General features: G+C 35.2%; 1 protein-coding gene across 10 annotated transcripts in view; it reads left to right on the top strand.

Moving 5' to 3' along the window:
* Raph1 (Ras association (RalGDS/AF-6) and pleckstrin homology domains 1) overlaps nt 1–13785 on the top strand; it is a 75214-nt gene that overhangs the window by 35282 nt on the left and 26147 nt on the right. For 9 of the 10 annotated variants that reach the window (XR_015005120.2, XM_048458912.3, XM_048458910.3 and 6 more), the window contains exons 5-8: nt 3361–3435; nt 11223–11300; nt 11862–12021; nt 12890–13011. Coding sequence is in view for 9 of the 10 variants with exons in the window: in XM_048458912.3 (XP_048314869.3) it covers nt 3361–3435; nt 11223–11300; nt 11862–12021; nt 12890–13011 (435 nt within the window). In the remaining variant the exon portion in view is untranslated. The remainder of the gene's footprint in view (nt 1–3360; nt 3436–11222; nt 11301–11861; nt 12022–12889; nt 13012–13785) is intronic. The other variant, XM_085699353.2, reaches the window with a different exon arrangement.

The following is a 13785-nucleotide window of genomic DNA, read 5'->3' as shown; positions in this document are numbered from 1 at the left end:
AACATTTTGTTGTCCCTTTCTTACCCCAGTGGGTTGATGTGGTTTAATCCTGAAGGAGGAATGAGTCAGATTGAAACACACTTAGCTTCGGGGGAAGGCTATTTATTCATATAAAACTTAAAAAGATGGGTGGAAAAAATGTGAATTTAGTATAGAATACACTGCTGACTGAGGTGTGATATTCTTTGTAAGAGAAGAGGTAAAGGGGAAAGACAGAAGCTTGAGGAATGAGGAGATGTAGCACAGGGGTGATTAACATAGTGGGAGGAGAGAGAGTGCTGCCAATGGTGGGGGCAAGTAAAGATGCATTAGCATAACATTGCTTCTTAATGTTTCTGACAGAGCTGTGTTGTCTAGAAGTGAAATAAGGCTATTCTCAAATTGTTAAGGATTAGGATCATCTTTTTTGTTCTAGAGCTTTTAGGTGTGCTTTTAAGTCACTGATGTGAGCTTTCTCCACTTTCTTTATGTGGGCACTTAGTGCTATGAACGTTCCTCTTAGCATTGCTTTCATAGTGTACCATAGGTTTGGGTATGTTGTACCGTCATTTTTGTTGAATTCTAGGAAGTCTTTACTTTCTTTATGTCTTCCTTGACCCAGGGGTGGTTCAGTAGTTCACTGTTCAATTTCCATGAGTTCGTAGGCTTTCTGAGAGTAGTGTTGTTGTTAAATTCTAATTTTAAATCATGGTGATCCGATAAGATACAGGAGGTTACTCTAATTTTTTTTGTTATTTATTTATTTGTATTTGTATTTGTAGACCTTTGCTTTGTTACCAGTTATGTGGTCACTTTTAGAGAAGGTTCCATGAGGTGCTGAGAAAGTATATTCTTTTGTGTTTGGGAGGAATGTTCTGTAGATGTCTGTTAAGTAAATTTGAGTTATGACATCTGTTAGTTCTCTTATTTCTGTCTTGTTGACCTGTCCATTGACTAGAGTGGAGTGTCGAAGTCTCCTACAATTAGTGTGTAGGGTTTGATGTGCGATTTAAGCTTTAGTAATGTTTCTTTTACATATGTCGGTGCTCTTGTATTAGGGACATGGATTTTCAAGATTGAGACTTCATCTTGATGGATTGTTCCTGTTATGAGTATAAAGTGTTTTTCTCCATCTTTTCTGATTAATTTTAGTTTGAAATCTATATTGTTAGATATTAGGATAGCTATACCTGCTTGTTTCTTAGATCCATTTGATTGGTAAATCTTTTCCCAGCCCTTTACTCTGAGGTAATGTCTATCTTTGAGGTTGAGGTGTGTTTTTTGTATGTAGCAGAAGGCCGGATCCTGTTTTTGTATCCATTCTTTTAGCTTGTGTCTTTTTATAGGTGAATTGAATCTGTTGATATTAAGAGATATTAATGACCAGTGGTTGTTAATTCCTGTTATTTTTTGGTGGTAGTGGTTGTGTGTTTCCCTTCTTTGAGTTTTGTTGCTGAGAGGTTATCTGTTGCCTGTGTTTTGTGGGTGCAGTTAGTTTCCTTCTAGTACTTTCTGTAGCACTGGGCTTGTGGATACATATTGTTTAAATCTGGTTTTGTCATGAACTTTCTTGTTTTCTCCATTGATGGTGATTGAAAACTTTGCTGGGTTTAGTAGTCTGGGCTTATATCCATGATTTCTTAGTGTCTGTTGTTCATCTGCCCTTTCTGGCTTTCATGGTTTCCATTGAGAAGTCGGGTGTGATTCTGATAGGTTTCCCTTGACCTTTTTCCTTTGCAGCTCTCAATATTCTTTCTTTATTCTGTATGTTTTGCGTTTTGATTATTATATGGTGAGGGGCCTTTTGTTTTTTGTTTTTTATTTTATTTTATTTTTTTTGATCCAGTCTATTTGGTGTTCTGTAAGCTTCTTGTACCTTCATAGGGATATCCTTCTTTAGGTTGAGAAAGTTTTCTTTTGTGATTTTGTTGAATATATTTTCTATGCCTTTGAGCTGGAGCGCTTTTCTTTCTTCTATACCTGTTCTTAGGTTTGGTCTTTTCATGGTGTCCCAGATTCCCTGGATGTTTTGCATTAAGAATTTTTTGGATTTAATGTTTTCTTTGGCCAATGAATTGATTTCCTTTATAGTATCTTCAGCATCATCTTTTGTATTCTTGCCTCTGTAGTTCCTGTTCTTTTTCCCAGATTTTCCATATCCAGAATTCCCTCAGTTTGTGGGTTTTTTTTTTATTGCCTCTGTTTCAGTCTTCAAGTCTTGAACTGTTTGCTTTATCTGTTTGATTGTTTTTTCTTGGTTTTCTTTGAGTGATTTATTAATTTCTTCCAATTTTTTGTTTGTCTTTACTCCCTTTCTTTAAGAGAGTTTTTTTTTTATTTCCTCTTTAAAGGTTTCCATCATCTTCATAAAGATACGATTTTTGTTTTCTTCTGCTTCTTCTGGGTTAGGATGGTCAAGTCTTCCTGTTGTTTGACCACTGGGTTCTGGTGTTAGTTACTATGTTGCTTTTTAGGTTGTTGAAGCCAGGCAGTGGTGGCATACACCTTTAATCCCAGCAATTGGGAGGCAGAGGCATGTGGATCTCTGTGAGTTCAAGGCCAGCCTGGTCTAGAGCAAGTTCCAGGACTAGCTCCATAGCTACTGAGAAACCTTGTCTTGAAAAACCAAATAAATAAATAAAATTAAATAAGTAAAATTAATTTTTTAAAAGTTACTAAGAAGGTATAAATGGTAGTTAAGGACCTTGTTATTTGTATCATAGCTGGGAACAATATATTAATTGAATAAGTTTATATCAGTTTAAGGGGAATTCAGTGTTCATTTTCTATGAAAGTCCTTCACTGTGTAACGCTGTCTTGTAATGAATGGATTAATAAAATTTCAGTGAAAACAAAATAGCAGGCAAAATACATATGGGTGTTTTTCCTCTTGGTGTGGCTATCATTGAATTGATGAGCAATGGTTGCCAGCTTTTTTAATATTTGTGTTCTAAACACAGTACACTGTTTGAATCTCTAAATCTTTTAAGGATTTTTAATAGGAAGAGCTGTAGACATCAAACTTTGGCACTGTTTTATTTGTGCTCTGTGCACAGCATTCTTGGCCACTGCTTGTAAACAAGACTGGCTCTATGATCTTTGCATGTGTTACACAGAGCCAAAAATCAGCCATTCACCTGGAAAACATCCATGGGCACAGACAGGCCTTTACCTCTTACTCCTTTCTGTTGTTGACAGTGATGGTTTGGTTTTATAAAATAATTTTTTTTCTTAGTAGACATATTTCACTTAGTTTACAAAAATAGATATGTGATTAATTATAGAGTCAAGACTTGCTCTGTTTTATTTTAAGACACATAAAGCCTCCACTGACTTCTCTTATTGCCTTTTTTGTTTTCTCTCTCTCTCTTCCTGCTTAAGCACTCCTATCTGGACAGGGAAACCTCCCTTCTTCTGAGAAACATTGCAGGAAAACCTTCTCATTTGCTGACCAAGGTGATGTCGCTGTTTCCCATGTGCATGTAACTATTCCCTGCCTTGTAGACAGAATACGATCTCTTGTTGGGATTGCATTCTCGTGTTTCCTATTAGTAGCATCACTGTCTTTAGTACAGGGTGCTTTTTCTCTACTTATTGTCTTCCTAATCTAATGACTGTTAATAATCAGACCCAAAAATATGTTCAGTAATTTCCATTTGTTTCTAACTTCTACAGATGCCTAGTATTCTTCCAAATATGTTGTACTTTCTCTAGTTTAATTTTCTATTGCATTTCAAAACCTGAAAACATTGCTTTAATTTAACTTTTGCTATTAATTGTTTTATGCTATGTGTTTCTTTTGCAAGCTTTAACAGTTCTTACTTACATTATTAACCTCTGGTTTAATTACAACATTTACTTACATAGACAGAATTTTGATTTATATTAACTTAGTCTTACTGGAAGAGAAGAGCACAATTTGAATTTCTCAATTTTCTACCCTCAGTTTGATTCAGTTTATTGGATTTTACTGGGATACTATTTTACAACGTAAAATCTTTTATAAATTCTCATTATTAACTAGGTAACAGTAATCAAGAAGCTGAATGAATTTTTTATCATTATCTTATTTAAATAGTACAACATTAAGTTCAAGAATACGAGACTTGTAGTTTCTGAAGAATAAACAGTGTAGAAGCTACTACATATGTTTTTCCCTTTCATTTATTCATAGCATAAACTTGGAGAGAAGGTAACTGACTAAAGTCAAAATTCCTCTAAGAAGCAACTCAAAGGAAAAGACTTTTTGACAGAATAAGTAGTGAGACCATTTCTTTCCCCCAAATTTCCTTTCTAAAACATCCAGAATCAGAGCAGTGAAGAAATCTAAGCAGGTTTTGTCCATGTACTTTCTAACCTGAGTCTGCCCTCATAGCTTAACTGGGATCTGTTTTAGAAGAGAGTGCTAGATCTTGCCTTGTGCACTGTCTCTGTCTGTCCTTGCTCCTCTGCATTTCCAGATAGTTGATAGCTTTTAGGGCTTCCTGAATATTATCAGCATCTTACTTACTAACATTTAAATCCTGAAGAAAATCATCCATCTTCTTTCTGGAGCCCCACAACATACTACCACTCTCCTCGTGACACAGGGTGAGCATTCTGATCACCTGTCACTATACTTCTCCCTTAGTATCTCAAATCCAAAATGAGCCTTTTGTAATTCTCAAACTTTACCCATCCGTTTTCATTCCCATTGCCTCCACTATAACAATCCCTTAGCACTTCTTCAAGCACTAGAATTGTCTCCAACTTTGTCTCCATCTTTTTCTTAGACGATTCCCAGATTGAGTTTAACATTTTACCACTTCTCTTGCCTATTTGTCTAGTCCTCTTTATTGATCTTTGTACTATGAAGTACTAGTTAGTATGCAACACTGTAAAATGGACATAGTCCTAACTCTTAAAGAGTACATGGTCTATTATAAAGATAAAGTATAAAGTGTGCAGGCCTTATGGTGCACACCTGTAATCTTAGCACTTGGAAGATAAAGGCAAGTGCATCAAGAGTTCAGGGTTGTCCTCAGCTATACAATGAATTTGAGCCAGCCTGGGAATATAGGAGATCCTGAATTGGTGGTGGTGGGGGGGGGGGGAGAGAGAGAGAGAGAACGCATTAATATAAATGTATCACACATATGTATATATGCAAACATGTAAAAATACCTAAATTATATTAAGTGCTATGAAGGAAACAAAGGAGTAGAAAATCCTGAGGAGAAGGTAAACACTGATGGTGAGGCCAGAAAAAGCCCTTTTTAGTGGATGAAATTGAAGCTAAAGCCTAACATGAAAAGAAAGGCATGATCCATGTAGGTAGGCTGAGAAAACAAGGGTTTGTCATACCTGAGAAGCTACAGTCTTTATTGTTGAAATGACCATAATAAAGTGGAGTTACAAGTGTTTTGCTTTGTGTTGATAAGTACAAACAAGAACCAGATAATCAAGGCCTTCTAGGGCATTAATATTTCTATAAATGCAGTGGGAAGCTACTGGGGGAAAGTACCATTATCCATTCAACTAGTATTTACTGAGTATCTTATATGTGCCAATGTCTCTGGTCTTTACTGCCAAATATGGGCAGTAAACAAGTTCTTCCCACAGAAAGAATTTTACTTGGTAATTTTAAGATTAAAAAATGTTAGTAACTTCACATCCCCGTCTGCCAAGAAAACAGCCGTACAAACTAAAATATGAAAGGTTTCTACCTACAGCTTATAGTGGCATTGGTAATATATCTGGTCAACATCTGGGTTGCTAACCAGATATACCACTGCATACGCAGGTATAGTACTCTGCTTGCACAGTAAGAAATTTGAGCAAGAATGGGACTGCGAGGGATGCTATCACCCACTGATACAAGGGAACGGATCTAATGAGAGTTTACCAAGGCCAGTTGGACTGGGACTGAACGAGGACGTGATCTAACCAGATTCTCGGAATTTGGCCGGATTCTCTGAATGTGGCTGGCCCGAAGTCTTTCTGAAAAGCCATTGACTATGATACTGGGACTTGTTTCCTCTGCATATACTGGATTTTGGGGATCCAGTCTGTTTGGATACTCACCTGCCTGGACCTGGAGGGAGGGGGGAGGAACTTGAACTTCTCACAGGGCAGGAATCCCTGACTGCCCTAAGGGACGAAGAGGGAGGAGGAGAGGGAGTGGGGGGAGTGGGAGGGTGTTGGGAAGAGGGGCGGAAATGGAAACTTTTATAATTTAATAAAATTTACTCTCAAAAAAAAAAAGAATGTGATTCAGTAGTGTAGAATCCAAACACTTAAGAATGGGCTTGAAATAGATGCACCTTACTCTGACTATTGTCAGTGCCCTCTGTCAGAGCACCTAGCTCTTGTGAACTATGTGACCTTCTTTTTTTGGTGCTGGGTATTGAATCCTTAACCTTTTATATACCTAGCATGTCCTCTGCCATTGATCTTTACTTTCAGCCCCAAGTATGTATACTGCTAACACACCAACCTATGGAGTAATCTGGCTTTCTACCAAAAAGACTAGTACTCCAGTACCCAACCTCTAGAGTCTGTCAAAGTGTAAGAAAACTATGCTAGCAGTAACCATTGTTTTCTCTGCTTCAGAAAAGATGCTAAAATGCTTTTATAGTGTGTTTTTAACAAGCAGTTTTATTTGTTGATACCCCAGAAGCTAAGGCTACAAACTGTTGAGGACAGTAGAAACTGAGATTATGATATAATTAATATATAGTTAAGCAGTTAATAAATATGTGTATGATCTTAAGACAGTAATCTTTATGAGTCTTATTTGGTACAGTGGCTATAATAATCAAACAAGCTTTGTATTTTTTAATTTAAATTACATATCATATACACCATAACTTCTGTTTCAGCAAGTTTTAGATAATTAATGTAAGTTCTCTTGATGACAGTTTAGTATAATTCCGTGATTCTTCAGAGAAATATTGCAATGAATATTAAATTATCACTTCAAGTTCTCTTTGAATTAATTTGTTACTTTTTAATTGTCACAGTCTTCCAGAGAAATTGTAAACTACTATTTAGCCCCTTGATTTCATTGTTTGTTCTGAACCTGTAAAGACTTATTTCTCAGAAGTCATTCACTGTCCCTCTCTACACAACTGTAACTCTCTAAGTACTGATATTCTGATATTTACACCCCCAGAGAATGCTACACTTTGTAACCCAGCATTGATTTTCATTTTATCATAAGATCTTTACCCAGTTTTTGTGCTATATGCAAATTTGAGGAGGCTTGACATTTGATGGCTATTGATTTACACAGTAGTTTTTCAGTAGAAAATGAGTTGTCTCTTGCTCTTTTAAGGGAAATAGAGAAAGTTGTTTTTGTATGAGTGAAGTATCCCTTAATGTGTAGGGTAGTTGTGAGACAATGTGAAGAAAGGACTAGTCAAAAAAAAAAAAATTGGAGCAGAAGTCTGAAAATCTGAGCTGATCAGCAGAAAACACATGGAGGAAGCTTTATCCTTTGCATTAGGGAACACAGGCGAGCACTGCCTTTATAAATAAACTACTGTAAATCTTCCAGGTATTATACTGATCTGTCTCTTTCTTGCACAACACAGAGAATATAAAATGATTTCCTTTAAGCCAGGCAGTGGTGATGCACACCTTTAATCCCAGCACTCGGGAGGCAGAGGCAGGCAGATCTCTGAGAGTTTGAGGCCAGCCTGGTCTACAAAGTGAGTGCCAGTCAGACACTGAAGATTCACAGAGAAGCCCTGTCTCGAAAAACCAAAAAAAGAAAAGAAAAAAGAAAGAAAAAGGATGGTTTTCTTTTTCCACTATTGCTACGGTTAAAAAAAATACAGTATGATTTAACAACTCACAGAGGAAGAGCATGAGGCCCAGAGGAAATGTGGGTCATGCTATTTGAGTGTTTTTATTTACAGTTTGTTCCAGTAATATTGTTCAGATCCCACTGTATCAAGTTCTGTTTGTTCAAAAAGTTTCTAAAAAGATCCTTGTAATAAACATGAGAAGAATAAACTAAAATTCACATTTTTTTAAATTAAAAAGCTAGCTCTTAAATGTGATATTATTTACATAGACCAGTTTATAAGGACCAGAGATATAGCCCAGTGGTAGTTACTTGTTTTTTATATGCAAGGCCCCAAAAACAGTTTTTAAAAGGAAATTATATTGACCAGTTTCTGTAGCTAAAAGAAAGGTGAATTTGATTTTTTTAGGAAAACTTTACCTGTTTTATAATCTCCTTATTGATATGTGAGACGTGTGATTGGTTAAATAAATGTGAATTGATTATCCAGTTCTCTTATTGTTCAACACTTCCAATGTGTGGAACAGGAACTAATCTATGAGTTTAATTAAACTGCACCTGTCATGGAATTTGAGCAACAGTAATACACTAAAATAAAATGGGAGCACGCAAATACTATTATTGTAGTGTAACTAATACAGTTCAGTGTTTAATTTTGTTTATTCTTTTTTAGACATCTTAGAGAATTTTGGGTTCTGACATGCTGACATATATTATCCATTATAATATGACAAGCAGTAGTTTCACTGCCCTGAAAGGCCTCTGTAGTCTGGCTAATAACCTCATTTCCATCTTAACCTGACAACAACTGAACTTTTTGCTATTCTTCCCAGAGAACAGTATAGTTATAAATAATTATATAGTATGTAACTTTTAGAGGTTGGATTCTTCTATTTATTAATATGTGTTTACAGTCCCTCTGTGCCCTCTTGTTGCTTGATAACTCATTTCTTTTTAATGCTGAATAATATTTCATTGTCAGAATGCACCATAATTTATTTATTCACTTGTTAGAGGGCATCTTTGTTGCTTCCAAGTACAGGTAATTATGGATAAAGCATACATAAACATGTGAAGATTTTCTGTAGACAAAAGTTTGCGGCTGATCTTAGTGAATACTTAGAAATATGATTACTGACTCTTGTGACAGTAGTACGTCTAATTTTGTGAGAATCACTGATAGTGAACAGCAGTTCTTATGCCCCACATACTCATTAGCATTTGGTGTTGGTGTTTAGATTTGAGGTATGGTAGTAAATGTATAGTATTTTATTTTTATTAACTTTCACTTCCCAAATGACAAGAAGGACTATTGACCACCTTTTCATATATGTATTTCCTGTAGAGATGACTCGGTGGTTAAGAATTGCTGTTTTCTTGAGACCCAGGTTCTATTCCCAGCCCACATGGTGACCCACAACCATCTATAATTACAGTTCCAGGGAATCCAGTGTCCTCTTCTGATCTGTACAGGCAGTGCACACATAGACTACATTACTCACACTGCACACACATACATGGAGGCCAAACATCTATACATATAAAATAAATATAACTGCAAGTTTATTTTTAAATATTTTATTTTTAGAAATTCACTTTTGTATTTCAAATATACAAAGCATTGATTCCAATTCAGTTTCTTCCTAATAGATTTCAAATTTACTTTTCAGAGACATAAATGAAATTTATAAATGAATACAGTGGTTAATTTTCTTAGTCTGTAGTGGTCATTCATGCCAATACAACACCGAAGCAATGATGAATGCTTTCTAATGATTTCTTATGAAATCAGTTTTATGATTGTTTAAAGTATTTCAAATTCATTATAGAACTTTTATGTATTCACCAAAATTGCATATTTGGTGGTTTACTTAATAATGATTTTGTTTCTTAGTTCTAGAAACATTTCCATTCTGGAAACAGGTTTAATAACACTAGCTCAAGTTTCTTACAACCTGTTTTTCAAAAGAAAAAAAATCTTATATTAAAATGTAGTCTACATATTTTATGATGCTATTTATTTGCATAAAGGAGATTAGTTATCTCCTTTTAGTCAAAGGCATATATCTATGATAATATAAGAACTAAGTATTATTAATCCTCTTCATTATTAAAATAAAGTTCTTTGTTCTTTGAGTATTGGGTTTACAGATATTATTTCCAGGCCTTAGTTATTTTGTTAATTCAGTGGAGATTCATTGAAAGGGATCCACTTTCTGTGCATAAGCTTGCTGCCTTGCCCCCCCCACCCCCCCACCCCCGTTAGTAACTTAAGCTTGTAAGGAGAGGCAGCCAAGTGGGAAATGGGAAGAGAAGAAAACCATCAGAATTTTGGTGGATAGAGAAAAATAGTAAATGGATTTAGCTTTTTTGGTTTTTTGGTTTTCCTACCCTGGAAGTATTAGCTTTTTATGATTTTTATGGATTGAGGGATTTGGGCATAATCCAGAGAGAATGAAGTTTGATAAAATTAGGTTTTCCTTTTGTTTTTGTTTTTTTTTTAAAGAAAGACATATAAAAGGATTATAGAAGATGGAAGTTATATTGATATTTAATGTTTTGTAACAGTAATCAAAAGCTTAGAAATAGAAAATAATTCTTTATAAACAAGTTTACTTCTGTGAGCTTTTTAAATTGGAAATTATAAGTATATTGTTTATTGTGTCCTATTGCTGGAAGTTACCGTAAGTACTAACTAGTGTAGAATACTTTATGCTATTAGAAAAATGGACAATTCTTTATTTTTTAGTTCCTTGTAATTTTTACTGTTTTATAATAGGTTTTCTAGAGTAGAATTACTTATACTTGGGTTATTTGTAAAGTTATATTTAGCATTTAAAAAGATCTTACTGATGGATTAAAATATTAGAATTTACTGACTTGATTGTGTTGCATGATTTTCCAAATCAGTAAAACTTATAAGACAGCCTCTTGTTTGTATTAGAATATTATTGAGAATTAATATTAATACCTATGCTTCTTATTTGTTAAGGGTTTTATATTATTGTAAATAAGTAGATTGGTTTTGATGCATATATTTTTACAGTGATCTAAAATTTTCAGTGTAACAAAACAAAACTGTGTAAAAATCTTGCCTAAACTCTGGAGGGGTCTGAACTCAGAGGAGTTGTGTGAGTGTAGCCAATAGGAAGGCAGAGGCATATACATCGTATTTCCCCAAACCTAGTGCTTGAACTTACTTGACAGAATCAAACTTAATTTACTTCATCATAGATTTCTTTTTCTCTGGAATATGAAATCTAATCTTACTCTTGTACCCGTGCTCCCTTGTTACAATATGTCTACTCACTTTGTGAACAGGGCCATTTTAAAAATAAAACGTGTAACAATATGTTCTGAATAAAATTCAGTACTAGTCCCTCTAATGATGAAGCCTTCTCTGGTGTCTTTACCCTCTCGGCAGCAGTTTGTCTGAAATGTTATATGTTTGCAGGAGGAACAAGCAGCAAAACTGAAAGCTGAGAAGATCAGAGTTGCCCTGGAAAAAATTAAAGAGGCTCAAGTGAAAAAGGTGATGTGTGGCTCTTTGCTAGGTTTGAAATATTTACGATTTTTTTCCTGTTTTGTTTTGCTTTATGAATAATTCTACTGTTTATATATATATATATATATATATATATATATATATATATATATATATATGTGGAAAGGTGAAAATGTGTTCCTCCTGTTACCTGCCACCCTTCTGTTACCTGTCACATGTGGGTTTGTGGGGAGATGTTTTATGACAGCTAGCCTTTGTCTCGGGGCCTAGCTTAGGCCACTGCTTGTGGTACATCTGACCCCATTAGCCCTCAGATATTAAATAAAGGCTTCTCACTACTTTTAAAACATACACAAATCAGTAAGATTTCCACAATAATTGTATATTTTAAAAGCTTAAAATTAAAAACCTGTAGGCAGGTTTCTTGATATTCAGGTTTTTACCTTTAATAATAAAGTCAACATAGTCATAATATATCTTAATTCATTTTTAAAGACTTGACTCAGAATGCTATTTAATGCTGGAAAATGCTTTTCTAAAATACCATCATTTAAGGTTACCATTTAATTGCCCTTTTACCTGTTGCAGCTGGTGATCAGGGTCCACATGTCTGATGACAGTTCTAAAACAATGATGGTGGATGAGAGACAAACAGTGAGGCAAGTGCTGGACAACCTGATGGACAAATCTCACTGTGGCTACAGTTTAGACTGGTCGCTGGTAGAGACCGTTTCTGAGTTACAAATGGGTTAGTAATGCTGCTGCTTTAATTGCTTCTTAGTGTCTTTGTAATCCTTTATCTTCATGTTGATAGAAGCATTTTGAGACATTTTTGATATTTTCTATAAAATTATCAGGCACTTTATCTTTTTAAAATCTGGCTTTTTAATGTTTTTCCTAGTGAGTTTTTAGCTGGAGAGTTCTTTGACTAAAAGATGAATTCCCAGTTCACTTTTTATTTTAAAATGATTAAAGGAAAGTTTCTTAATGATAACAAAATGCTTTTTCTTTTAAATAAGAGCTACCTAAATACATTTACTAAAACTGTTATTGAAGATTTTTACTTTTTTGTTCACTTATTTTATGTCTGAGTGTGTGTGTGTGCATCATGTGCATGGGGAAGCCAAAAGAGGGCGTCAGGGCCTCTGGCAGTGGAGTTCTTAGTGCTGAGCCATCTCTCCAGCCCCAATACTGTTACATTTACTAGTGTTTTTGTACAGAAGTCGTTAACTCTAAGGGAAAACAAAGCACATTAACAAATTGCAAAAAATACTAATAACATATGTTCACTATTACTTCGTGTGTGTGTGTGTCTACACAGACTTTAGTCTGACACACACACCATCACCCCGAACCCACATTGAAAAAAAAAAATCCATACAGAAGCATGTATTTGTAGTTCTAGTCCTGGGGAGATAGAGAAAGAAGGATGGTGGAACTGAACTAGTGAGCTCCATGTTCAGTGAGGGACTGTTTGGAAATGTAAGGTGGAGAGCAGTTGAAGGCAGTGCCCATCATCAACCTTTAAAAATTCCATAATTCTGCTATGATTTATCTTGCCTTTCATGTAAGTGTGATGAATACTAACAAAAAGCTGTTATTTAATTTTGGAACAGAGAGAATCTATGAAGACCATGAAAACTTAGTTGAAAATCTTCTTAATTGGACAAGAGATAGCCAAAACAAGCTTTTATTTATGGAACGTATAGAAAAATATGCACTTTTTAAAAACCCACAGGTAAGACTGACTAACTTGTAAATGCTGAGTCAGTAGAGTTAAAAGACTGAAAGCCACGTGATTGGGCATTGTAACTGCAAATCCTCATGGGAACAGTCATTACTGAAAAGTAACTTGGGAGCCAGGTGTTAGGTCCTACATGGGGTAAACTTTGATAGAAATATAAAGAGTTCCAGGGTGTTACTAGTTTCTCCTCTGTAAATCCAGAGATTGTTTAGCCCAGAAGTTCATTAACATTTGAGGTTCTCATTTCCCTAAAGCAGGCCAGAGGTTTTTACCTAGCTAATTATTTTAATTTCTTTGATGGGTCACATAATAGCCTTTTTTGTCATCTTGATTATGACAGTGTAATGTTTGGAATTAGCATTCACAACACCTCTGCCTTTTTTAAAATTAGCAGATAAAGTAGTGTGCTTCATTATACCATTTCCAGACAGACTTTATTCTTATCCAAGTTTTCTACCTTTCCTTCTCCCCTGCCACACTCCTGTTTGTCCACTTCCTCCCGCCTCCTCCGGTAGGTCTAGGAAAGCAAGAACTCTGTGATACAAAGCGGTGGTGAAGAAAGAGCAGTAGTGTTAAAGGTAGTCAGTTTTCCCCAGACTTAGTTATGGTGATTAGTGAAGAGTATATGTTAAGGAGTGTCAGGAGATCTTTTTCGAGACGACTGAAAGAATAGTTATACTCATAATTACAATTCAGATTTTAATTAAAAAGCAAAACTGTTATAGTCATAGCAGAACTTGAGGCTTCCTCTTAAAAAAACCAGAAAAT

This window comes from Myodes glareolus, chromosome 1 (genome assembly GCF_982192425.1).
Source record: "Myodes glareolus chromosome 1, mMyoGla1.1, whole genome shotgun sequence".
Lineage (NCBI taxonomy): Eukaryota > Metazoa > Chordata > Mammalia > Rodentia > Cricetidae > Myodes > Myodes glareolus.
This window is presented reverse-complemented; position numbering and strand designations above follow the sequence as displayed.